The sequence below is a fragment of the Rhinolophus sinicus genome, linkage group LG02 (genome assembly GCF_036562045.2).
Source record: "Rhinolophus sinicus isolate RSC01 linkage group LG02, ASM3656204v1, whole genome shotgun sequence".
Lineage (NCBI taxonomy): Eukaryota > Metazoa > Chordata > Mammalia > Chiroptera > Rhinolophidae > Rhinolophus > Rhinolophus sinicus.
The window spans coordinates 56,605,147-56,632,029 of record NC_133752.1 but is presented as its reverse complement, the minus strand read 5'-3'; the positions used below and the strand labels follow the sequence as shown (position 1 = coordinate 56,632,029).

Below are 26,883 nucleotides of genomic sequence, written 5' to 3'. Positions count from 1 at the left end.
TCCACTAGATCTGCAAGTGGTAATTTCCTCATTCCTGGTTTAGGGACTGCAAGGAGGGATTTAATTCTGATGAGTAATGTGATCCAGTCAAGAGAGCACTCTAGGTATGGAAAACAGTAAATTATGCCAGACGGGAAAATAAAGCACCTAGACAAAACAGACTCATACCTGGAAATCAGATACTATAGGACACCAGATTAAGAACAAATGGATTAAGAAGTTTTATAGCCTTATTTTGCACAAATTTAGGGAATTCTGAGAGACTGGCCCACATCTCTAAACCCACAATCTGAATTATTTTCTAATTTTGTTTTCTTTTTATGTGAAAACATCCCGTTTTCCCCCTTTCTTTCTTGAATTATATATCTAGTTCGTGACCTGAAGGGAATTACGAAAGGATTAAAATTTTGCCCTCCACCTCAGCCATCTTTTGTCACTGGCACGGCCTTTTAGCAGATTATTTAAGCAGCTTGCCTCAGGTGAAAGTTGTACTCAGTTTTCATCTTTTTGGACAGTTTTGGGATTTATTCTTGTGGATGACAACAAAACTAAAGGTCAATCATATCTTGAATTTAATGTGAAGATTCTCTTCCTCCTCCTCATTCTGATCTGTCTCCACTTTCTCTTTGAGAACTTGAAGAACTTTTTCTGAAGTCTCTGTTTTGGACACATCCAGGGACAGCAAGCAGTAGTCAGAACATGTTATTTTCTCCTTCAGTTGACATGACTTAAAGACAGGAAACTTGGGCTTCACTCACTATTCTTAAGTATCATACCTCCAATTTATATACTCTTTTATCGATCGTACTCCTTAGAAGTTTTTAATGGGGGTCAGTAAACTTCCTGAAACTTGATGCATGACTTTGTACATTTAGGCTGAGGGGTAAGCAGAGGGTACATAACTTTCATTATATTTTCAAAGGATTAAGTGGTTAAAATAAAAAAGGTTAAGAACCACAGAGGTAATACCTAAAAGGGAAGCTAATCTGTTTAGTCTGAGCACATTTAATGTTAATTAGACTATATCTGTGGGATGCCATTCATGTCCACTCACTGGCCTCTGGAAATACCGTCTGTGTGGTCTTCTGGATTCTCCACAGTCCATGAAACACAGGCAAAGGGAAGAAGGAAGCAGCAGAGCCCTTGTCCATCAGTGGATGCCAGTCACTTGTAGTCCCTGCATGATGCTCTCCATCCCTTACCTGCCTGCTGTATGGTGCCTCTTACCCCAGCCTGGGAGCAGCTTAAAAGAGATTGTATGGTTAATTCACCAAAGGAGGAAATTGCTGCCTGGCTGAACTGGTCACTATTTTATCTATTAACCACTAAAGGAGAGCATGAACTAAAACTGGAGTTCCCATACTGAATTCTGGGTTGTCCTCAGGGAGAACAAAAATATACAACAATAAACATTTCACCTCCTATTGTTGAAATTGCTCTTGTTGGGAAAGGTTCTGAGTAGCGGGGGATTTGTGCTTTCATTCAAGGAATGTTAATAGAGCACCTGTTTGGTGCAGGCACTTGGAAGCTGGCTCACAGTATAAATAGGGTGGACGTGGTGTTTGGCCTCGTGGAATTTCCAGTCAAGTGGGTGCGACCTATGTCAACAAACAAGCACACAAGCAGGTTGAGTGCTCTTCTCTTTAATAGAAGCCACTAACATGGAGTTTGGATTTCAGTCAAATTATGACTTAAATACTTCAGCAATCCCTAAGGCCGAAGTGGGGCGCAGAACTAGTTAAGGTGAAGTTCATATTTTCAAACAAAACCTTTAAAATAATCAAAGTTTTAAGGAGAGCTGTGAGAGACAAAATATAGGAATTATAACATAAGACTTGTTTTTCCACTTAAGCTACTTTCTTCAAATTGTGAAGTTTCATCTTAATTCTACATTTTAAATAATCACATCTGTAAAAAACAAGAGATCAAAATAATAAAGGAACTTTTGAAAAAGAAGAAAAAATCCTTATACAATTGTACCACCTTGAATCAGCATTTTTAAAGTCTTTTATTTTTTTCTTCTGTCACTTGACTCAATTGCATGTGTAGGTCCTATTCACCTCAAGATATAATTACACATACATATAAGTCCAGTCATTTCTAACATACCAACTTCCCTTTTTGTCAAGTGATTTCATTTCCTATTATCTTCACACGAAAGAAATACCAGTGACAAATAATATTTAATCATTCTCATTTCAAAGATATCTTTTATTGTAAACATTACAGTAAACAGATCTCTAAATGGTTTTAGTATAAATCTAACAAAAGTGAAACTTTTCTTAGATTTTAGTATATATCTAACAAATGTAAAACTTTTGTTTAATAAATTTAAAAAAGAAAAGAAGTGATTACAAATAAATACTTATGTGTAATTATTTTTTTCCTGTTGAAGACAGGCTGATCTTAGGTGTCCCAAGTCCATAATAAATTTCTGTTTCCACAACCAGTCTCTTAACTTCTATCCCATCCTTCAAACTCCATCTCAAAATTTTCATGGATTTGGGAGATAGAATTGGAAATGATACTCAATTCTAACCATCTGTGTATCTCAAACGTACTTTTTAAAAAACACACAAATGTGAATTGAATTATTAGGTATAAAAAAGAAAACCCTACAATTGAAACAAATAAAAGTGGGTAGATGTAAGCTTTAGGGGATCTATTGTGCCAATATAGAGTTACTTTTTGATTGGTAAGCTTTTAAAAATAAGTGTGGTTTTCCTACTCCAGGCAAAGTGAAGTGTGACTTAAATGACAGATTAGAGGGGAAGAAAACTGACATTTATGAAGCACTTTCTATGTGCCAGTCCCCATTCTTTGCATTTTCCATACATATCCTCATTTATCCTCATCTCACTCTGATCCTATGGAACTGGTACTATTCCCATTTTACAGATGAGGAAACTGAGACTCACTGAGGCTAGAAAAACATCCCATGGCTGTTTGGCTAATAAGTGGTGGAACTAGGCTTGAAAACAGATTTGTTTTTTTCTAACACCCATGCATAATCTGACTTGACTTTGGTCAAAATGAGTGCATTTAACTATTTGATGCTCCAACTTGTCAAGACTTTGGAAAATGTCTTTTCTTTAAAAAGTAGAACACCTTTAGCAGCATGGACCAACTTTGCTTTGTAGTTTCACAAATTTTTAATTCAAGATATTTGAATTTGGAGATGGAACTGAAATGTCCTTGACATACTTGAGTACATGAAGTTAACATAGTAACAAAGTACAAATAATTGTTCTTTTATTTGCAGACAGTATGAACACATTTTAAATCTTTCGGCTAACTCTGAGTTTTATTGACTAAAATTTCAGAGAGCAGGAATTTTATGTTATGACCTTTGCAGTAATAACACTGTGAGTCAAATTCAGATCTCTCATTTGTCTATAATTCTCTTAACCTCCAGGATTGCTAACATGAGACTAATTTCCTGAAAATGAGAAAAAAAATTCCAGATTCAAGTTGAGACTTTACTACTGGGATTAGGAAATATGGCTCAGATTTTAAGCAGCAAATATAACACAGGCATATAATAAGTTTGTTCAAGTTCTCTTAGTTAATAAGCATGGGACAAGATTCAAATCCAAGTTCATCTCACTTCAAAACTCATGTTTTTCCCACTCTGTTCTACTTTGTTTTGTAAATACAATTTTGTTTGGTTTTACAAAAAAGCCGTAATTCTAAAATCCCTATTTGAAGAGGAGTGTGTGTTACTTAGATGGTTTAACATACCGAAAGACACTCAGTTTTCCTGTGGACAATTTGTTGGGAAAAGAAGAGTCATGTACAGATGTAGAGAAAGTAAATGCCCACCATTTTTTTTTAGCTCCTTCTTGAGCTCTCCCCTTGCTTGGATGGTAGACTTACTCCCACGGTTATGAAAAAGGTCTCTGGAAGCTCTTCTCTGTTAAGTGTTTCTCATGTTTCAGGAGCTGGTTGGAACTTAAATAAACAGCTTAATGTTTGATATCCCATAAACTCTTATTTACACAGTAATTACATCTCTTTCTACAATACCTGGCTTTAGAAGATAATATATATTAAATGAATAAGTGAACCATCAAATTCCCGAAATAGTATAGTTAAAAACAATAGAAACTACATTATTTATAATAAACATTTGCTTTGAGACAGAAGGTGATGTAATGCAGGTCCTATTTTGTCCAAATCTTAGGTACATTGGAAGAATAAAAAGAAACACGATTGCTCAAAAACCAAATAACCTCTTTGAAAAGCTCTCAAACATGGCATTCTCTCTCCACATAAACCTGTGTGGACACTCTCACTGCTATATCGAGCTTCTTGGGAAAGTAGAAAGATGTTGAAGTAAGCAGAATTCTTTATAAACTGTGTACTTTCCCAAAGGTAGACTTTTACTATTTTAAGTTCCCTTGCTTAATGCTCCCCTTATCCAAGGAAACCCAGATGGATTTCTGAGGACTCAAGAGGAATGGAGGAAGAAACTTACATTGAGTCAGAAAAAAGATGGCCTTTTTTGTTTTAGTGTCCTGAAAAAAAGTATGTTCAACTCCCTTTCGTGAATGTGCTTTTAGACCAGAGATAAAACTAGTTAAGTTTTTGAACTATCAGCTCTACCACTACTTGAATAAATGAACGTGGAAACATTGAGTTTCCTTATCTGTAAAATGAGGATATTATTACTTATCCCATTGTTATGAGAATTAATTTATGCACACACACACAGTGTCTATGATGTCAAGTAAACTGAAATGATATTTAAGAAGTTAGCTGGGCTCGCTACACAAATCTTACAGCAAAGGAAGTTTTCTCCCCAAACCACAATTGTTCACATTCTGAAACTTCATTACTCTTGGTCCAATTTTCAATCACTTTTTGTCAAATAATTTAATTTAAATCCTAGATCAGTATTTAAACTAGTTTTCCTTAAATGTTCTGAAATTCTATAGATTTTAACACTTCTCATACTATAGACTTTCAATCTGAAAGGTCAGCTTGAATTCTAATACAATCAAATTTTGATCTGGAGTTTTAATTATAGCAAAACATAACTTGAACTGATATCATTTGAATTTTATTATATTGTTACATTACGTGATATAATCTGGCTCAATTTGGTATTCCAGAAACCAGTCTGTCATTAAGAATGCCTCTAAAGCAAATGAGAATTTTAGGACATAATTGTCGATTGAATGTCTTCGTAATTTGGAAATTAATCATCTGACAAAATGAGAAATATAAACCATAGCTCTTGGATGATAATTCACCAGTTTAAAGGTGAAGCCAGAAAGTTTACATGTTTATCTTCATGGGTTATTAAACCCATTTTACAGATATAGAAACTGGAACTTAGAAAGTTTAAAAGCCACATAAAAATTAGGTTGCTGAACCAGAGTTTGAACCTACATTTCTTTCCACAGAAGCGTACACCGCTTACCTTTCCACTAAGGTTACCTCATCCCACGCCAACCAAGTAGCTCCAGTGAACCACTTCCTGGAGCATAAGCATATCTGCATTTTACCACTTGAGTGTCCTATCTAGAATCTGTGGTTCCCTTTCATTTTTTTCTGAAAGACCTCTCATCCTTCAATGCCCTACTCAGATGAAACTGCTTATGGAAGATTTTGCCCTTCTGCCCCTGTTGGAATTAATGTCTTGGTGTCACTTCTCTGTTCTGTAATATAGTCAGATCCTTATATTGCTTTATTCTTCGATAGACCAAACTCTTTAAGAACAAGTAGTTTATCTTATCTATCTCTAGATCCCACATTACTCAGATGTTACTTGATAAATATTTGTGGAACAGGATGAAAGGTGTAAAGGCGTGCCCTTTCATTCTGTTAAACACACATTAGCAAAACCAAATCTTTTGAAAAGTTGTTATGTGCTCCTGGAAACTTCCCAAAATGCTTAGAAAAGGACTTTTCATAAATTGTGTTCCCAATAAAAGTGGTTGACTAGCTTACGTCCTCCATCGTTGCAGCACATAATAATTTGCCGAAATGATTATGCCATAAAGGAATAATCATAAAGGACCTTACTCTAACAGCAGGCAGATAGTACTATGATAAGTTTATTTATAAATAAAAAGGAATAGAACTGATAATGATGAATCAAAGTGAGAGGCTTAACTATTTAAAAATTACATTCACACATGTTTTAAAAGAGACATGTTTTTATATAAAATAAATAAAGTTAAATTATTGTCAAGATCAAATAAAACTTCAGTCATGCTGAAAACTTGATAAGAGACCAATTAGAGAAGCCTGATGACTCAGGCACTCAAAGGGCAGGCGGAAAATTGCGTAGTGTGGAATTTCCTCTGACATAATGCAAGCATGAGGGTGCATATGTTCACTATCTGTTGCGATAATATAAAAAGCCACAGGAGCTCTCCATCCAACACAAGTCTCTGGGGACAACAGAGCTCACAAGCTTCTAGGACAAGAGCCAGTAAGAAAGCCGAAAGAAAACACTTGGTGTAAACATGACTCCCAAGCTGGCTGTGGCTGTCTTGGCTGCTTTCCTGCTTTCTGCATCTCTGTGTAGAGGTAAGCCCATCTTTCTGTTGCAGAGTTTTGCTGTGTCTAAATGTAATGCTCAGATAGCAAGATTATCTTAATGCTTTGATAAAAACATCATTTTTATTCAGGAAAAGAAAATAATTGTAGTCATTTACGGTGAACTAATTCAATTGAAGTTGTAATTTTTTAGACTGTATATCTATACAACACTTAGAAAAGTATGAAGTTTGGTTAATATAGACATTCCATTCTTACCATTCATACTCTGCAGTATTCATGTATTTAACATAAATCTATAATTTAGAGTACATCTTATTATCCATATTATTTATCAATATTGAGCAAGATAACTCAGGTAATTTTACTCCATGTACTATTTTGACAAGCTTCAGACAACTATCAATTCTTGTTTGGTTTAAGGACATCCTGACAGATTATAGACCTTCTTGGATGCCTTTTATAAAACAAATATAGTTAGAATGTTAATGGTATATAGTTTTACAATTTTTTCTTTTCTCTTAAGCATTCGTATTTTGCTAAAATACAAGACATCTCTGTGCAACTCACTTATATATTTCTATTAATTCTTTCTGAAAGCAATTTTCCTATTGTTGAATCTTAGTTTGCTTGCCATAAATAACATTGTGATATCACAGAAGATTATGCAATATCAAATAGGAAGAAAGTATTATAAGGATGTCAACATTGCACAAAGACAACCCCAAGTCTTTACGTAGAAAGTATTCAATGTTGTCAAGAAAGACTAGTTTTAAAACAAAGTAAAAAACACACAGTCACCAAGTTTTCTTACTAGAATTAAAGAGGGAGTAGCTAGCTAGCAGAGCTGTGCCTATTGATAAAATCAACTATTAATTGCTTGATTTTTTTTTTGACAGCTGCAGTTGTGTCAAGAATGACTACAGAACTTCGATGCCAGTGCATAAACACCCACTCTACACCTTTCCACCCCAAATTTATCAAAGAATTGAGAGTGATTGACAGTGGACCACACTGTGAAAAATCAGAAATCATGTAAGTACTTTCAAAAGTGATTAGATTTTTTTACTTTAGAAAACCTAGAACTGAGGAAGGTGGAAGTGTCCAATAAAGTTCAAGGTACTACGAACAGAAAGAAAAATCCTTTGCCCTCATGACATTTTAATATGGTACCTTCCATGATTTGTAGCTCAACATTTCTTTAAACTTAGATTTTATGCCCATACTTAAGAAACCGTGGCTTGAATGGCAAAGGGATGTCTGAAACCCACTAAATAATTGATTTTAATCATGCATCTCTCATTTCAGTGTAAAGCTCAACAATGGAAACGAGGTCTGCCTGGACCCCAAGGAAAAGTGGGTGCAGAAGATTGTGCTGATATTTTTGAAGAGGTTAGTTGATTTTTTAAAAAATACGTAATTTAAAGTCTTCATTTATCCTGAGATATACAGTCCAAGAGTCAGCCTATAAATTTCCTGCTGCTGCTGAAAATCTCTTTTAGGTAACTGCCTCTGTAATCAAAAAAAAAAAAAAAAAGAGCAGCAATAGTGAATTTGTAGTATTGACGAATGAGGAGACCATATATCTCAATTTGTTGAGGGAAGTCTGGGTTTATGCCTGTTCCCTGTGTTATTACTATGGTTCCCTTTCATTCTCAGAAGTGTCCTGGTTTGGATGATAACTTATCTGGTCTCTGTATTTATAGTTGAAAATATAGACGATTTCTAACACATGACTATCTAAGACTATTAGTGTCTACATTAAACATATATTTAAGGAACATACTTTACTTCTTACTAGAACGATGTTAATTTTTAAATTTTATTTTATTTATTTTCAGAGCTGAGAAGAAGAATCCATGAAAAAAAAAAAGTGTTCTCCTTGGTAAAGATGCCACTGAAACTTCAACCAAACCTACTCTAGTGCTTCATGGACTGTGTGGGTCTGGTGTGGAGTTGCCAGATAAAATACATGATGCCCAGTTAAATTTGAATATTGAGTAAAACAATGAATAGACTTTTTTCAATGTCCTATGAAATATCTAGGACACACTTATACTTGAAAAATTATTCATTGTATACCATAAGTTCAAATTTAGCTGGAAATCTGGTATTATTTTTCTGGTTAAATATTGCAACCCTCGTCTGCTGGCCAAGATCCATGAGTGCCTGTTCAACAGTGCCTTGGTTTCTTCTTTATTACTAGCCTGGAGAAAAAGTATCAGCCCATCATCTTACCTCACAGAAATGTGAGGACACATGGAAGCAATTTAACTTTTTCATGATCATGTAAATTATTTCCAAATGTAACTTATGCCCCTATTTATTATTTATATATTTATTTAAGCATCAAATATAGTCATATTTGTGCATGAATTTGAAAAATGGAAAAAAAAACCACATTGTTGATAGGATAGTATAATGATGGTCATGAATTTATATTTATTTTAGATCTTAAGCAATATATAGAATTATTTTGATCAGAGTTGTTTTATTTTGATCAGGGTTGCCAGATTTAGCAAAATAAAAGCAAACAAATAGGACATCCAGTTAATTTTTATTTCAGATGAACAGTGAATAATTTTTTAGTATAAGTACACCATTATTTATCTTAAATTTTGATTGAACTAGCAATCCTACTTTTGATACTCCTTGTATTGTCTTGTTATACTATATTGTATTGAGTCACCAGAATTCTGAATTACGTCTATCTTTCTTAAAACAACAAAAATTCACCAGACAATATTAACAAAGTAATTTATTGCTGGTTAAAACTTATTTATTATGTTCAAATAGATACTTATAATTTTATTTAAATACTTGTGGTTTTTAACACTCTATTTTTTACTTTAAGATACTTTTACATGCTCCCAAAGAGATTTTTTTCTACTGTTTTCAATGGTATAGAAATATAAATGTAACTATAACACATTTAAAATAAAATTTATTGTCAAGGTCATCAGGTGTTTGTGTTTCTTTGGTAGTTTTAAAATTTATTGTTTTATATCTTTGATTGTATTTTAAAATAAAACTACATGATTTAGAAAACATAAATGTTTCTTCTTAGCATTTTGTATATTATGTTGGAAATTGCAAACCTTGATTTGTAGAAAAATAGAACTTATTTCCAGAGATAGTTACAAATGGTAAGTAGTCTCTTTCATAAAATGATGGAAATTTTCTCAAATCGCACTGTATACCTTTTTGCTAATAAGGCTGACTAGATTTTCCACGAAGCAGCCCAGGTGTCTATACATCTTAGCACAGCCCATATGTCAGTAAAGAGGGAAGAGGATACATGTGATAAGCTGCTTCTCAGCAAAATGAGGGATAAAACTGACACTTATGAGGCAAAGTAGTTCAATGTGTGAATAAAGACCAAGCAAACAAAACTCTTAAAAGTAAAAAAGACGATAATTTAACTAAAAAACTCAGATTAGACACAGCTGAAAAGAAAATTGGAGATCTAGGAAACAAACCCAAAGAACTGAATCTGGAATTTATATGAGAGATTAAGAGATAGTAAATTGGAAAAAGAAAGGAAAAGACATGGCAAATACAGAGATAAGGTATTCTAAGTTTCAAAATAGATTTTTACAAGCAGAAGAGAGGATTAGAGATAACATTTAAACAGACAAAGGCTGAAAACTTTCCAGAAATGATGAATAGCAATCCACAGTTTTAAGAAATCCAATTAACCAATGCTTAACTTTACATTGTTAGTCAAAAAATAAGAATCTTAGAACTTTGACTCATACTGTCTATCCCCCAGATCATTTGCTGTTGTTGTTGGGTATTTTAAACCCACTCATTTTTAAAGCTCTACAATGGGGAGTCAGGAAGAGAGTCCTCTCTCATCTTCTCACTAGTTCACATTGAAACCTATTTTTCCTATGTCATTTAGCTCCTGACACACTCTCTCTGTACCTGCAGCTACAATTCTCTCTATGGGTCCACCATTATCTGTGGTGTGGAACAAAGCCCATTCTCTTTTCTAATTTCCAGTGCACATGAACACAAAAGTGTGCAGCATAGTAGAATTAGTAAAAAATGTATAAGTGATGCACAAGCAGGAACTAACTAGAAATTCAACCCTGATATTTACTATTCTTAGAAATAGGGTTCCCTCTAGAGTTGATTTCTCCCTGCCTGTGCTCTTCTCAGGCCATGTTGTGGGGCTTCTTCTTCCTTGGAGTTCTGCCTAAATGCACTTTCATATTCTTCTCTTCAAATTCAAGGTCACTTGTACCCACCCCCTCTTGCCATCTTTCATCTTGTAGATCTCATACATAATGAATAAAACCAATAGCAAACAAGTAATTTTAATAAAATGTTGATAGAAGAGGTACAGGGTTCTTCAGAAGCAGATATCAAGGAATTACGTTGCATAACTAGCCTAGGTTTCCCTGAGAAAGTCTAAACTAGAATGTGAAGGATGAGTGGGAGTTGGCCACACAAAGGGAAGAAGAGTGTAAGGGGAAGAGTGTGTGGGGAAGGGTGGTCTAGACAGCAGTGGAGAAGTAATTTGTAAGCCAGAACATGACATGATTTGAGAAGTGAAAAATTTCAGTGTGACTGGAGTTTGCCATGAAACAGAACAAATACTGACAGATAAAGCTATGCTAAAGGACTATAGAATTCTCTAGAAAGCTTAAATTTGGAACTGAAAACTTTTGGTGGATTCCAGGTACATCTCATTTTAAATTGTGAACACTGTAAGCCCTTCTTCTTCCTGGGTCTCCTTCCAAAAAGGAGTAGGAAGTCATAAAAGTAGCTCAAAAATCTCATCTTGGGGGCTAATTTTTATTGCTATTTGGAGATTGAATCATCAAAGAACTCCCAGCTTTAAACAAAACCTCTTAATGTGTTAAATATACTTCTTTAATATGATCAATGTCCATCTCTGACAGTAAAGTGAAGACATCCGCACCAACCTAGTGAATCTTAATAATAAATACTTTAAAAAAACCTACTTTTTAATTATCTTTATCACTTTTAAAATATACTTAATGATTTTTCCACTCTGTCATCTATATTGTCACTGTCTCCAAGACAGCAAAGTATTCTATCAAAAAGTCAAATAAGTGGATCAAATTAGAAATTAGGTATTATGTACCCAAGCCAAAAAAGAAAAAGAGTAAGAGAGTATAAGAGCAAGAGTTAGAGAGAAGGAAAAGGCAGTCAATTGCTGAATTGAAAATTTTTACTTCATTTTGCCTCAATGATATTAGTAAAATCAGTATATAGACACAGGTTTCATTTGTGTAGACACAGATTTGGACACAAACTTAAACATGCAATCTATTACCCCATACCTTTAATCCATTTGTGTGAATTATAAATTCACAAATCAAATTCTACCAAGTAGTAACATCAGTGTAAAGATACAGACACACATCCAAAATAAAAAGGTATGAAGAAATAATAAAAAAAAGTATTCACCTTAAAATTGTATTAATTGTAAAATTCTATAATACATAATTGCACATACTGTTACAGATACCAGGGCTGGAAAGAACCCAGGAGGCACTCAGAGAGTTAGGAGAGTCAGCTTTATTACGCCGGCGGGCTCAGTGGGATCCTTCCCAAAGACTGAGCCCCTAGCAAGGTTTTGAGCAGGTTTTTATGAGTTGGGGACTTCCTGGAGTTGGGGAAGGGGTAGGTGTCGTCTGGCGATTGGCTCGGGGTGTGGCTTGGAGGGGACTATGCGGAAGTGAGCTGGGGCTTAGGCTGGGACTTCTCTCTCCACTTGGGCCACCATCTTAGGTCAGTTCCACGTGGCAGAGAACCATTTTAGGTCAGTTTCTCCATCATGACCCCCGTTCATGATCGTAAGTGGTAACAACTTAGAGATGATCATATGGGCTAAAAGGATGATAACCCCGCAGGGCAAGGATCCGGGCTGTAGCCCGATGGGTGACGGAGGTCTCTATGAAATGTATGACAGCGTTAACTATGCGTGGCCTGATGGTAGCAAGGAGGAGGATTGTGAGGAGTGGGCTGGCCAGGGGTAGGAGCCAAGAGGACCAACAAAGGCTAGAAACAATAGGAGTCCAATAAGCAGCGAAGATGGAGGCTGGGCAGACGACAGCGAGGCACATCCGGGCTGTTTCTTGAGGGTCAGACGGAGTGGACGGGCCGGGTCAGGCTGGACAATCCAGGTGTCGTCCTCTGGCTGGGCTCTTTTAACCCGAATGTGATGGATCCATGGAGCAATGCCTGAAACTTTAAGAGCGGTGGGAGTAACAAATATAACAGTGTGAGGGCCTGTCCACCCGGGTCGGAGGGGCTCGCGCTTCCAATCTTTGACCCAGACTTGGTCTCCCAGGGTAAAGGGGTGTACAGGGGCCCCGAGAGAAATGGGGACACATTCCAGAATGTAAGCGTGTACATCTGTGAGGACCTTGCCTAGCCCTAGTGCGGCCATCTGGTTTTGGAGGCTGGAGAACCCCAGCTGGCGAATGTTGTTGCCAAGGAAGCTGGTTAGCCGGAGAGGGGGCTTCCCGAATATAATTTCAAAGGAAGAGAATCCAGATTTGCCAGGGGTGCAGCGCTCCCGAAGGACAGCTAGTCGTAGGAGGTCCACCCACCTTAGGGAGGTCTCCTGGTGGAGTTTAGCTAATGTCTCCTTGAGGGTACGGTTCATGCATTCAACTTTCCCTGAGCTTTGTGGTCGGTATGCTATATGGAGTCTTCAGTTGATGCCCATGGCTCTGGTTACCGTCTAGAGGAGTTCTGCTATGAAAGCCGGCCCATTGTCACTGTGGATAGAAAGTGGAATCCCGTAGCAGGGAATAATCTCCCTAAGGAGGATCTTGGCTACTTCGCGGCTCTTCTCAGTCCGAGTGGGGAAGGCTTCGACCCACCCGGAGTAGGTACAGACCGGTACTGTGGCAGTTTGTCATGTCAGTGAAGTCAACTTCAAGGTCCTCAAAGGTGCAGTACTGCTTCTCTGAATCCCAGGGATGGGGCTAGGGCTGGACTTTGGATTGTTCTTTGCACAAGTGAGGCAGCATTCTCTGATTGACTTGCAAAGAGCTGACAGCCGGCTAATGTAGAAGTTTTCGGCTAGGAGGCCTTCAAGAGCAGTTTTTCCTAAGTGGGTTAACTTGTGATATTTAGCGGTTACTTGAGGACCTAGCAGGGCTGGGATGAAGAGTCTTCTATTGGGCAGTTGCCACCACGCTTGTGGCAATCTGGTGGCCCCTTCTGACTTTGCCCATCTGAGTTCTTCTGTGTACAACGGGAGGGACATGGTGGTAGTGTTAGTAACCAAGAGTAGTTACTAGGGCTTCCCATTGCTGCTGATTTGGCCGTGGTGTCGGCGAGCCTGTTCCCAACTGCTGAGAGCTCATTGCCTCTCTGGTGGCCCTGACAATGGATAATTGCAACCTGCTGGGGAAGCCAAATGAATTGTGGGAGCTTAAGGATTTCTTGTTTATTTTTAATAGTATTTCCCTCCGTAGTCAGAAGGCCTCTTTCTTTGTATATAGCCCCATGGATATGGAGGTTGCAAAGGTATCCCGAGAGTCAGTGTAGATGTTGACTTTTCAACCCTCAGATAGAGTAAAGGCTCTTATTAGTGCCCATAGTTCTGCCCGTTGGGCCTACCATCCCGATGGAAGTGCCCCTGCCTCAAGTACCTCATCTGTGGTAGTTACCCCATACCCTGCGTAACATTTTCCATCCCTCAGGAAGCTGCTGCCATCAGTGTACAGAGTAAGGTCCGGGTTAGGATGTGGGCTGTCCCGGAGGTCGGGTCTGGTGGCATAGACCTCGTTGATAACTTCTATGCAGTCACGTTCTGGATACCCTTCCTCGGTTGGCAGGAAAATGGCTGGGTTCAGGGTGTGCACAGTTTCTAACGAGCTCTTAGGGTTTTCCAGGAGTAGCCCTTGATACTGAGTCAGCTGTATATTCGACAGCCATCGGGGTCCTTGACTGTTCATTAAGGTGGTGACCGAGTGGGGTACTTTAACTATGAATCTCTGGACTAAGGTGAGCTTTCTGCCTCTTTGATGAGAATCACAGTGGCTGCTAGGGCCCACAGCCATGGTGGCCAACCTGCTGCTACCGGGTCTAGTTTCTTTGAGAGGTAGGCAGTGGGATGGAGCCATGGTCCAACTGTTTGGGCCAGCAGTCCTAAGTCTATTTTGTCTTTTTCATGGACGAATAAGTGGAATGGCCTCTCAGCATCAGGTAGCCCGAGGGCTGGGGCCTGTCCGAGTGAGCTCTTGAGCTGCTGGAAGGCATGTTCTTGATCTTCTGTCCATAGCATGGGGACCTTTTCTTGACCAGTTAGAGCCTCATATAAGGGCTGGCTATTGCCGAAAAGCCAGGGATCCAGATCCAGCAGAAGCCGGCAGCTCCGAGGAACTCACGGAGCGCTCTCTGGTTGTGGGCCGAGGGAGGGAGGTGATGATTTTCTTCCACTCGGTGCTGAGGGCCCACTGTCCTTTGGAGATGATAAAGCCCAAGTATTGTACTTATTTTCTGCAGAGCTGGGCTTTCTTCCAGGAGACTCTATACCCCGTTTCAGCTAAGTGGGACAGGAGTGCCCATATCGCGGTTTGGCACTGGTCTCAGTGGCACAGGCTAGGAACAGATCATCCACATATTGCAATAGAGTGCAGCGGGATTCTTCTAGAGGGAAGGTGGCTAAATCTGAGGCTAACGCTTCCCCAAAGAGGGTTTGGGAGTTTTTGAAGCCCTGTGGGAGCCGAGTCCATGTCAGCTGGAGCTGCTGGCCGGTACCAGGTTGAGTCCAGTGATTGGCTCTGGGGCGCCAACTGAATGCAGAAGAATGCATGTTTCAGGTCCAGGCAGGTGAACCATCCGGCCTCTTGGGGCAGCTGACTGAGGAGGGTATACGGATTTGAGACTACTGGATATAGGGAGACTGGTTTGGTTTACCGCTCTTAAATCTTGCACTGGCCGGTATTCTCCATTGGACTTCCTTACCAGCAGAAGGGGCGCATTCCATGGTGACTGGCACTCTACGAGTATCCCTGCTGCTCTGAGACAGGCAAGGTGTTCTTGAATTCCTGCCCGAGCTTCCCTGGAGATGGGGTATTGGTGTAACTGTTGGGGTTGGACTCCGGGTCTCAGTTCCACCAAAACTGGGGCCTTATGTTTTGCTAGCCCAGGCGGGTTATCTTCAGCCCAAACCTCTGGGAAATTGGCCCTGTATGCTTCTGGGTTCTGTTCTACACTGCCGGTCCCATAAAGCCTCCATTCTTCTTCCCTCGGGGTGGTGATAGACAGAATAAGTCCTTCTGACGGGGGTTGCAGTGACATGGTGGCTTGACTGATGGTTCGAAGGAGATCTGCGCCCCTAACTTGGTAAGGAGGTCGTGTCCCAGGAGCAGGATTGGGCAGTCTGGTAAGTAGAGGAACACATGAGGCATGGTGTGTCCTCCTAATTTACAAGTCCGAGCTTGGCAGAATAGTCGGCTCTTAGCTTGATCCCCGGTGGCTCCCATTATGGTGACTCTGCGGTCCCTGAGCGGTGCCACCGGCGTGGTGACCACCAAGTGTTCTGCTCCAGTATCTACCATAAAAGTCACTGTTTGGCCCCCTACATCTAAGTCAACCATGGGCTCATGGGGGCCGAGTTAGAATGAGCCTGGTCCTCCTCAGTCTGACTCGATTCCCGCTAATCTATGAAGTTGGGCTCCGGGCTGGTTGGGTTGGGACCACAGGGAGGCCCGAGCTTTCCCTTCCGATGGTTGGGGCACTCATTTTTCCAATGGCCCAGTTCTTTATAATATGCGCATTGGTCTTCTTTCAGCGGGACGCGAGGACGGGGGCCTGTCTGCCGACAGGGAGGCCCTTTTCTTTTGGACCTATCCCCTCCTTGTTGGAGAGCAGCCACAAGGAGGGTTACTTTTTCTCTCATCCTCTTATCGGCCTCTCATTTAGCTACAACCTCAGGGTTCCAATAGACCTTGTTAGTCACCTCCAAGAGCTGGGTGATGTTCATTCCTGTGAACCCCTCGAGTTTTTGGAGTTTTTGGCATATATCAGGAGCTGCCTGAGCGACGAAGTTCACGTTTATCATCCTCTGATTCTCAGGGGCTTCCGGATCAAATGGATTTTAGACTCGGAACACCTCACAGAGACGTTCATAGAAGTCGCCAGGAGTTTCTTCCCCATTTTGGGTTACATCGTCTGTTTTGGACATATTGGTTGGTTTTTGGGCTCCTGCCCGCAACCCTTGTAGAAGAGCATCCTGGTAATGGCAGATTGTGCCTCTCCCCGCTTTAGTGTTAAAGTCCCAATCAGGCCGTGCATCCTGAGCAGCCTCAGTTGCCCAGGTGGCAGCATCCAGGACTCCTCCGGGGGCCGCTTCTTCTAGCCACTGCCTTGCCCCCTGTATGATCCGCTGGCATTCTTTGGTGTTGAAGAGCATTCGGAGGAGCTGCTGACAGTCCTCCCAGGTGGGGCGATGAGTGTGGAAGATAGATTCCATTAGATCTATCATGGCTTGTGGTTTTTCCAAGTAAGCTGGGGTATGATGTTTCCAATTCAACATGTCAGTGGTGAAGAAGGGCGGGTAGTAGATGACAGGGCAGCCTGGCTGGAAGGTCCCATCATCTCCAACTTGGTCTGGCGCTCTGGTCTTCCAGAGGGGCAGCTGAAGCGGAGGTGGGTCTTTGGACCGAAGTTGACTAGCAGGCCCCAGCGAAGGTTCGTGTGTAGGATCAGGGGCTCCCTGGGGAGGGCTTCAGAGGTTGGGTGTTGGTGGCGGGGTGGGGTGGGGGGGAGTCGGACGGAGGCGGAGTGTCTGGAAACGGCAGAGCCCTGCCACCCATTGGTCGTGGAGCGTAGGGAGGTGGTGGTGGTTCTTCATCGGGATCTCCCTGGTAAATGGTCTTAGTCATGTCTTTCTGGGCATGGCCCCGTGGACTGTCCCTTACTATTGGAGCAGAACCATACCCAAGAAGGAAGGATTTGGGCTATTTCCAACCACGAGTCAATGTAAGGGAACTGGTCTGGATGTCCTGGGGTCCCCGTGACAACTATGTAGACTTGGCGAATCGTGGGGAGGTCGAGAGTGCCTTCTGAGGGCCATCCCACATCAAAACTTGTTTACTCCAGTTCACATGAAGTGCGGAGACATCCGGGGGTCATTTTGACCCCATAGTCACCTCCGAAACCCTCCCGGAAATTCTTTAGCATGCAATCTAGAACCGTGGGCTTCCCGTGACTCCCTCCCATGATGTTCAGTGTCACGTAGACAAGGAAAGGGTCTCAATCAGGCACCCGCTTGGCTGTGTCCTTAGTGGGAACCTTGGGTACGTCTTGGCTAAGGTGTGCCCGTATAAGCCCAGGGCTCAGTTGCACTCCAAGAGTGCGAATCACCATTATGCCTTACAATCTTACCACAGAACGCAGGTTGGGGCTCACTCGGGCTCCGTAGCCAACAGGCAGTGGATCCACACAGAATCCCATTGGGGACCAAGCACACACACATTCATTCAGGGAGGAAAGATGTCTTCCTCTAGAATGGCCCTAACTAGAGTCCGAAGTGGGACTCAGCAGGAGGTGATCAGGCTCCCCTTCTGCCCTTTGGCAGGCCTAACTGGGTCCGGGCCCTGGAGTCTTACTGTGTCTGATGTCCTGGTTGGCTGACCGTCCTTTCTCTCTACTGGGGTCCAGCAGGGAGTCATGGGCCAGAGCCGGTGGGAGGTCGCTGGTCCTGGGCCTGCCAAAATCAGCAGGGCACACCTAGCCCCGTCTCAGCTCTCCCGCCACCCCACAGTCCGCTCTCACCCAAACCAGTGGCTCAAGGGGGCACGCGCAGTTGGGTTTCCAGGTCAGGGAACCAAGAATGTTACGGATACCAGGACCAGAAAAAACCCAAGCGGCACTCAGAGAGTTAGGAGAGTCAGCTTTATTACGCCGGCAGGCTCGGCGGGATCCTTCCCAAAGACTGAGCCCCTAGCAAGGTTTTGATCAGGTTTTATGAGTTGGGGACTTCCTGGAGTTGGGGAAGGGGTAGGTGTCATCTGGTGATTGGCTCGGGGTGTGGCTTGGAGGGGACTATGCAGAAGTGGTCTGGGGCTTAGGCTGGGGACTTCTCTGTCTGGTCGGGCCACCATCTTAGGTCAGTTCCACGTGGCAGGGAACTATTTTAGGTCAGTTTCTCTATCAATACAACATATAAAATCAGGTAATTTTCACAATTGCTTTAGTTTTGTTTGCTAGAAATGCATCAAGAAATGGATTCATAGGTTAAAGCTACCTAAGAAAATTTTTTTATTCTCAAGTTTTCGGTAATAAGTAATTGTTTTTTTTTTTACTGTAATATATCTATTTTGCCATTCAGGCTATGTTTGGAAATGTCAGAAGAAAGGATGAAAAACTATTTTGCTTTTTGCTTGTGGTAGTAATACAGTAAGAAAGAATTGCTTAAGACTGTATTAACCCTGCAATAACAAAAGAATGCTGAAGAAAGCAACGATTTCTCCATTACTCACTTAAAAGAAAACCAGACTGCGATTGCTTCAAGTTTGATAAATATCAGCTGACTTTGCAGAGAACACAAACAACAAATGGGGAATTTTTCAACGTAACAAAGTAAATACCAGGCTGATTCCTTCCCGCAAGATTTACAGATGGGGCAATCAAGAATTCTCCAAAAGTTTACTTCAGCATCAATGAACCCATCTCTTAATGAGTGGAGAAAGAGGGCTTCCCATGCTCTTTGCATTCCCATAGATAAAAATCAAGTCAGACAAATATTATTTATCTATCTATCTGTCTCTCTCTATATATATATATACACAGATAGACTTCAAAAGCAGAGCATGTTGAAAAATTAATATGAGAAACATTCAGATATTTCAACTCAAAGTTTTCTTTAGACGTTATCTAGAAGAGTGTTCTAATAGATTTGCAAACGATCGTGGTTCTGGGGCTGAAGATAGACTTTATCTAGCAATTCTATTTCTTCGGGCATGATTTGGCTCATATGTTAATAACATTATATGTGATTCTTTCCACTGTGTGCATCCTAAATGAATCTTCTGCCATTCATCCCATATTACTCTAAATGCCTTCACATTTATATTTTTAATGTTCCCCTAAATGAATTGTTTATGGGAAAGTATTCGATATGTAGTACCTCTGCCTAGACTTACTTTTTCTTTATGTTTCCCAAAGTATTCAACTTTCCCCTTACAGGAATCCCATACAGAGACATGTTTGATTAAAGGAACAACTAGTTTCTGCAGGTCTCCCACAGTCTCATCATGATGTATGTGTTATTTCTCCACCAACTTTCCACAGTTATTTTATTCTTCTCTAGTACATGCCAGACGTGTTTAATAACCATCTCATGTTTAATAACCATCTCATATTTTCTTAAGCAAAATTTTTTATTATAAATTTCATTTACAGATATGTATATATGTAGATGATAGATAAGTAGATATCTTAGATCCTAAAAAAATATGTGTATATTTACAAGGTCTTACACTAAAGCTTGAATGAGGTCTCTGCTAACATGAAAAAGAGTCTGACTTCCACTTATAAGTCCATTTTCTAGCACTAACTGTTTTCCTGAAGGAATCTTTTCACTTTTCAGCTTACTAAAATTCTGTTTCATTTTCTTTATTTCAAAATGGAGATAGGAGTTAGTAATATCTGCTTATTGGAATTTAAATTATACCCTCCACATGTAGTGTTACATAGATTTTGTATAAGCTGTATTTTTTTAATCTATACCTTCTCCAATTATTTAAAAATTTAACCAGATTTTATAGTGAACAAAGATACATGAACTCTGATTTTTAAAATATGGTGTGCTCTGTGTCGTATTTATTGGGAATATAATAAATGGCATTTTTATACTTTCATTACACATACTATAGTACATTAGCTTTTATAGATTTAAGTTTTGAAATTTGACTCTTGGAAAACCTATGACATGAGGGGGCAGGGGTTGAAAATTCTAATACTGCTACACATGTAACTGAACAATTCAATTAAACAATTAAGTAATAGAAGGCTGATGGTGGGAGCTACGTTCCTCACTGTTATAGCACTTTTCAGATAAGCAAGGGAAGAAGTTAAAATGATTCATGTAGTAATGTATTAGAGTTGCAGACATCAGTATGATTTCATGTTTAGTTTAATATAGATACAGATGAATTCATATAGAAACACTTATAGATGTATATATAAATAAGTTAGGAAACACATATATAATTCTTTCCTTTGTCAGATGAGAGGACCTAGAAGTAATGATACTGTAGTGTCAACAAGCATGCCTGGAACCCAGGTCTTGTTTTCTAGAACCATTTTCTAATAAAGTAAATCAGTGTTCCTTGGAGAAATGTCTGATCATAAGACAAGGGCTGGAAATATACAAGATGGGTCTTGAGCATCTTCCAGAGTCAGAAAGGTAGTGCCTCTATTTGAAAAACATTGATGAGGGCATTTCAAAGAGGAACAGGAGTCAACCGAAAGCTGGAACAATGGCCAAAACTGAAACAATTTGAGAACGAAATAAATGAAGTAGTATATTCTAACCCCATAAAGCAAATATTCATGAGTCCATACTGATATAAATAAATGGTGGAGTAAAAAAGTAAATGGAATAGAATAGACGAATCTCCCATTCAGAAGAATTCAAAATAATTTACATACCTACTCCTTCCTCAAGGAGGTGGTACACAACCATATGCTTGTGAAGTGTGGACTGCCCATAGCATCCTATTTACAAAAAAATATGATGTGGAAGGAGGAAGAAGAAGAGTAACTTTACAGTAAAGAAACCTGAAAAACACTACATCTGTCAGGTTAACATCAACAGTGATAAATCATATAGATAGAATGCAATGATGTAATGACAATGGCACTCTGTGGTACCCCTCCTGAAAACCCATGATCTTAGTCTAATTATGACAAAAACATTAGACAAGTTCCAATAAAGAGACATTCTACAAAATACCTGACCAGTGCTTCTCAAAACTGTCAAGGTCATTTTAAACAAGAAAATTTTGAGAAAATATTACATCTAAAAGAACCCTAAGGAGACATGACAGCTAATGTAATGTATTCTGGGTTGATCCTAGAACAGAAAAAGAAGACATTAGGTAAAATCTATGAAAATCTAAGTATGGATTTTGATTATTATTAATTGACTTAGTTCCGGCTGCTATAAAAAAGATCCATAGACTGGGTGGCTTATAAAAAACAGACATTTATTTCTGACAGTTCCAGAGGCTGGGAATCTGTGTTAGCATGGTAAGGTTCTAGGTTGTAGTCCACCAACTTCTGGCTGTAATTTCCTGTGGCAGAAAGCAGAGAGCTTGAGCAGGCTCTCATGTTTCTTCTCATGAGGGCACTAATCTTATTCAAAAAGGCTCCACTCTCATAACCTAATTTCTTCCCAAAGCCCCATCTTTTAATATTACATGAGGAGTGAGAATTTCAATATATGAATGTTATAGAACATTCAGTCTATAACAACAATGTTTCAATATTGGTGGATTAAAATTGGTAATAAATGTACCCTAGTAATTAAAGTAAAATGTTAATAATAGAAACTGGGTGTGAGATATATGGGCACTCTGTAATATTGTCTCAATTTTTCTGTAAATCTAAAACTGCTGTTTAAAAATAAGTCTATTTGAAAAAAATAAGTAGAAAGATAGGAAGCAAGGTAAATAAACAAACAAACGTACAGTATGTAGTAATTTGTACTTTTCTGTCAGTAGCAATGAACCTGGTGCATGGGCTATGTAGCTGGTGTGTGGGGAGCATGTCCCTTAGGCAGTGATGGAGCTAAGCTAATCATTAACCACATCTGTACAGCTTTGTCTTCCTTTCCTTGCTAGTAGAGTACACTGCAATTTGAGACTTTGCCACATCTCTAGGTGTATTTCTCAAAATACATCAAAGATCTACCGTAGTAATGGTAATCATATTCAGTGACCGAACAGATTAGATTAATGTGTGTAACAGCTAAGGACCAACAGCAGGAGGTAGGAGGGATTGTGGTGAACTGGAGAACACATGGTCTGCCTGCAGTTATAATAATTCGAATTATCTTAAAACACAGAACTTACCAAGTCAAACTTTTTTGGCTACTAGTTTGGATCACCGATGCGACTCATAAAACTAAGCCCTCAAAGGAACTTTTTTTAAAATCTGATAGTAAAATTGGGCACTACAAGTATTTCTTCTTTAATTAATTCCATGGTTCCATTCATGACTACTTGCCTTAGATTAGGTTTGGGTAATCAATGTTGGACCACATATATGAAACACAATATGTTTTAGTTTTTTTGTGTCTGGAGTAGTGAAGAGAGTTTAAAAATACAAAGAAAATATTATTCAATAAATATGATTTAAAAGTCAAATTATTCCTCTGTTCTTCATTATGCCCAATTAAAAAGAAATATAACAAAAGAGGTACAGGGACTGAAAGAAATCAAGAGAATAAAGCATGAATGACTGCCCCCTTTCCTCTCTTTTCCCCAGCTACCTGTAGCTGGTTCAACAGATGGGTTAAACCTGAGCTTCAATTTTCCCAAGTTCTTAAGCTAATACTGGCAGGATGAATAAAAATATAAGCACTAAACCAGACTTCCCCAGGAGCAGGTTTCAGCAAGTCAGTCAGAAGCCCATTAGCTCCCATGGTCCTCTATCTAATCATGTTTTCCTAATAATTTCTCTTAATCAGTCCTTGTGTAATGTCTCCTTCTATCTGTGTCTGTACTGGCCTAGACCAAAAGCCAGGACTCATTTACTCATATATCTCTCTGCATTTTCTCTGTAGTTCCTCTATCATTTACCTCAGTCCTCTCCAAGGCTTAGGGTTCTATCTTTAACCTCAAGCATTAATTGGACTAACTAGACCAGTTTAGTTCCAGGCAATTCCACTCTTGAAGTCTAAAGACAATTCTTTACCCTCCTTGTCCCCATTGCCCTAACAGAAATGCTACGACATTTGGACATACCTTCACTCTCAGTACAAAATGAGCCATCGCTGGGAATTCTCTGCCCACTCCAATGGACCTTCTGATACTACAGACTGTCTGAGGTTTCACCAATATTTGGACATAATATCATAAACCACAAAGGTGCCATAAGTGGGATTTGTTGCTGCAGTTGATTAAATTGTCCTCATCTCTGTTTGAGCTCAAGTGCATTCTCAGCCACCATCTGTTCTCTACCCAGTCTTAACTTCCTACTCTTCCCCTTTGTCCAGTGTTGACAAGATCCTAGTATGAATTGTATTGTGATGATGTAGGAAACCGAAACAGGAGATAGGGAGAGAGACATATGGAGGTGGAGAAAGATTGCATTAAATATGAGGCCTATATATGGATAATAAAATATGGAGATAAAGATTCCCGTCACAAGACTTTATTTTGACTGACCTACAGCTCAGTAAAACTTGGCCAGCATTCAGCAAAAGCAAAGCTTATGGATATTTTCTTGAACAATGTAATACTTTTTTCACTTGCACTCTGTTTTGGCAACCTTAGCTTCTAACCATGTTTTCCCTCCTAACTACGTTCTTCCACTTGTTCTTTAGGTGCAATAGCCTAGGTTGGATTTCCAGTAGTGACCCTTGGCTCCTCTCCTTTACTGTTATCTGTACTTGCCCCTTAAACTGTATCTGCTTCTGACTGTTCAGTCCTCCATGACTATTACTACCTTTCAGACGAGTAAACAGTTATTTATACTGAAAGTAAGGAAACACTTTATTAAAAGTGTCTTTGCCACTAACTCTGTAGTAATATAGTTTTTGCATAAAATACCTAGTGATATGTACACACCTTATTAACAGAAAGTCTGAACTGAGAAATAATTTCACTATTGCTGTTAGCCGTATATCCCCCTAGTGGCTATGACTTCCTTAAGCTTGTGGAGAAATATAGCAAAAATAGAAACTGGTCAGCATTTCAGAATCTGGGGAAGTTTTAAAGGTCTCATGATGACTTTGTACCATGGAGTGAAGAAATGGCATATTCCATGATGAGCCACTTCCCTTGTCATCTACATTCTATTCTTCTACACTCCTTCACAAAATATTTTCTGATTATTTTTAAATATTTTCATTTCAGTGTAACATACATACTGAAAACTGGACATGTTTTTTAACTCACTGAGTTTTAACAAACTGAACCAGCTCTCAGATCAAGAAATAAAACATTACCGGTACCCCAGAATCCTCTTTCATGTTTCTTTCTAATCACATCCTGTGTCCCAAGGCTTATTATAATTCCGACACATGGCTTTCTGCCTCTTTTTCTTCTTCATATAAGTGGGGTCATATAGTATGTAGGTTTTTTGTGTCTGGCTTTTTAAATCAACAATACGCTGAGGAGGTTCATTTATATTTTTGTGTATATTTATAAGTAATTTATTCTCAATTCTGCAATGCTGTAGAATATATCATAATAAATGTATATATTCTATTGTTGATAGACTTTTCAGTAATTTCCAGTTTAACACCTCTACAAATAGTACTGCTATGAACATCCTATTACATGTCTTTGCAGGAATGTATGTGCATATTTTTACCAGGTTTACCTAAGGACCTAAGGACTTACTGGGTCATACATAACGTGTATTTCAGCTTTAGTGGTTGCTGCCATACAAGTTTCCTAATTGTACCATTTACACTCCCCTCAGCAGAGTTTGAAAGTTCCAGTTGCTCCACATTCTTTCCAATACTTGGAATTCTGTCTTTTGATTTTACCCGTTCTGATGGCTGTGCTCCTTGTTCACCTGCACAAGTGTGTTGATACACAGGTGGATCTCCAATTGCTTTGTTTTTTTAACCATTATACCGCGGAGAGGGATTTCTATCAATTCGTATTCTGCTCTTTTACGAAGTTCCACTTGCCCTTTGAATCAGAAATGTTGCTAGTTTTATGTCTCTCTGGTGTAAATGGAATGATAGTTGTCTTCCATTCCTCCTCCAGCTCTTTGTAGTCATTGATGAATAAGATGACTTCTTACTAAAGTAGCACTTTACTTATGGAACAGTGATGCAAATGTTAGCAATTCTAGCACGTTGAATATGTTCTTTGAAAATGATCTGCTAGGACAGTCCTTATACTTATATAACTACCACACACAGGGTGGCAGAAATGCTATATTTCTCCTACTTTTTTTGCCCTGAAGCTTACCAAGATAAGAGGTTCCTCCAGGTGGTTCCCAATTCTATTGAATTTGCACCGATGAGTAGTTTCTTTCTTCTTTCTCCTCAGGCACATACGATTTTTGCTGTCCCAGAGTGTAGAATATAGTCATGTGTACAGTAAATACACCCAGTTTTTTTTATTCCCCCAAAGGACCCAAACTCATTTTATATTTAAAAATAAATCAGATATCAATAGAACCTTGAAAGCATAAGTAGTATCATCCTTAGCATTAGAATTTATCTCCAGAATTGAAAGACGCTCAGAAAAAGCTTCCTGAAATCTTTTAAGTTTCCTAGTTCTACTTTTTCTTAGCATCCAAGTGATCCTTAATTCTATGTGCCTTGATTTCAGACTGACAAATGCAACGTCTGCATTTGGCCAGAGCTAGTAAAAAAATAAAAATAAAAAATATGCCCACCCTTCAAAAAAGTGTAAGTGTTCCTTACGGTTGCATAACTTGTTTGCAAGACCTAAGGTGATACAAATATTAATAATAAACTTATTACAGACTAAGTTCTGCTCTTGTTCTGATATATTTTTTATCTACAATCACCTTTATTACTGGAGTAAATGCAGGCTATGGGCTTGGAGAGGATGTTTGCAATTATACAGGAAGAAATTATTTTATCAGGCTGACAAATGTCACTTTTTTCAAGCAAGAGACAAATTATTTTTAAGTTTCGTAGTTCCGTTTCTTCAGATTGTTTTCACAAGAACAAGTGACTAGATGATTTTTAATGACCTTTCCAAATCTGTATTTTTATGCTACAATGCTTGGCAAATCCCAAAAGGATGCAAATGTATACCTTATTTATGTTATATATTTTATAGTTTTCACATTTGGTACAGTGGTGGGCACTTAATATATTTCATTTTAGTTTTTATTTTTAAGAAAAGAATCATTAGTACTTAACAATAGCAAAATGAGACTCAAAATTCTCTTTAAAGATAACACTGAAAGCCCTAATAAAAGGAGTCAACACTTTTTAAAGTGATCTAGTGAGACAGAGTATCAATAGATAATAGCAACCATCACAATCAACACCACAATAACAGTAAAATACGATCTTGACCTGTTTACTATATTAGCATTTTTAGTAGTCACACCAATTCCTAATGAAAATCCATTGTAGTTAATTCTAGTACTTTTCCATTGATACTAGTTATCATTTGTTGAGTGTGACTATGCTGCAGTTAAATT

At 39.1% G+C, this 26,883-nt stretch overlaps 1 protein-coding gene across 1 annotated transcript; it reads left to right on the top strand.

Moving 5' to 3' along the window:
* Positions 1-6,382: 6,382 nt before the first annotated feature.
* Positions 6,383-9,380, top strand: CXCL8 (C-X-C motif chemokine ligand 8). Its single transcript, XM_019720055.2, has 4 exons — positions 6,383-6,540; positions 7,410-7,545; positions 7,819-7,902; positions 8,352-9,380. The coding sequence occupies exons 1-4, from the start codon at positions 6,477-6,479 to the stop codon at positions 8,371-8,373; spliced, it is 306 nt and encodes a 101-aa protein (XP_019575614.2). The 5' UTR covers positions 6,383-6,476; the 3' UTR covers positions 8,374-9,380.
* The last annotated feature ends 17,503 nt before the right edge of the window (positions 9,381-26,883 follow it).

Excerpts from the sequence above, each read along its gene's own strand:
- CXCL8 (XM_019720055.2), top strand. The coding sequence starts at position 6,477 with ATGACTCCCAAGCTGGCTGTGGCTGTCTTGGCTGCTTTCCTGCTTTCT. Across the intron at positions 7,546-7,818 it reads TGTGAAAAATCAGAAATCAT|TGTAAAGCTCAACAATGGAA; the intron begins GTAAGTACTTTC and ends CTCTCATTTCAG. Across the intron at positions 7,903-8,351 it reads GTGCTGATATTTTTGAAGAG|AGCTGAGAAGAAGAATCCAT; the intron begins GTTAGTTGATTT and ends ATTTATTTTCAG.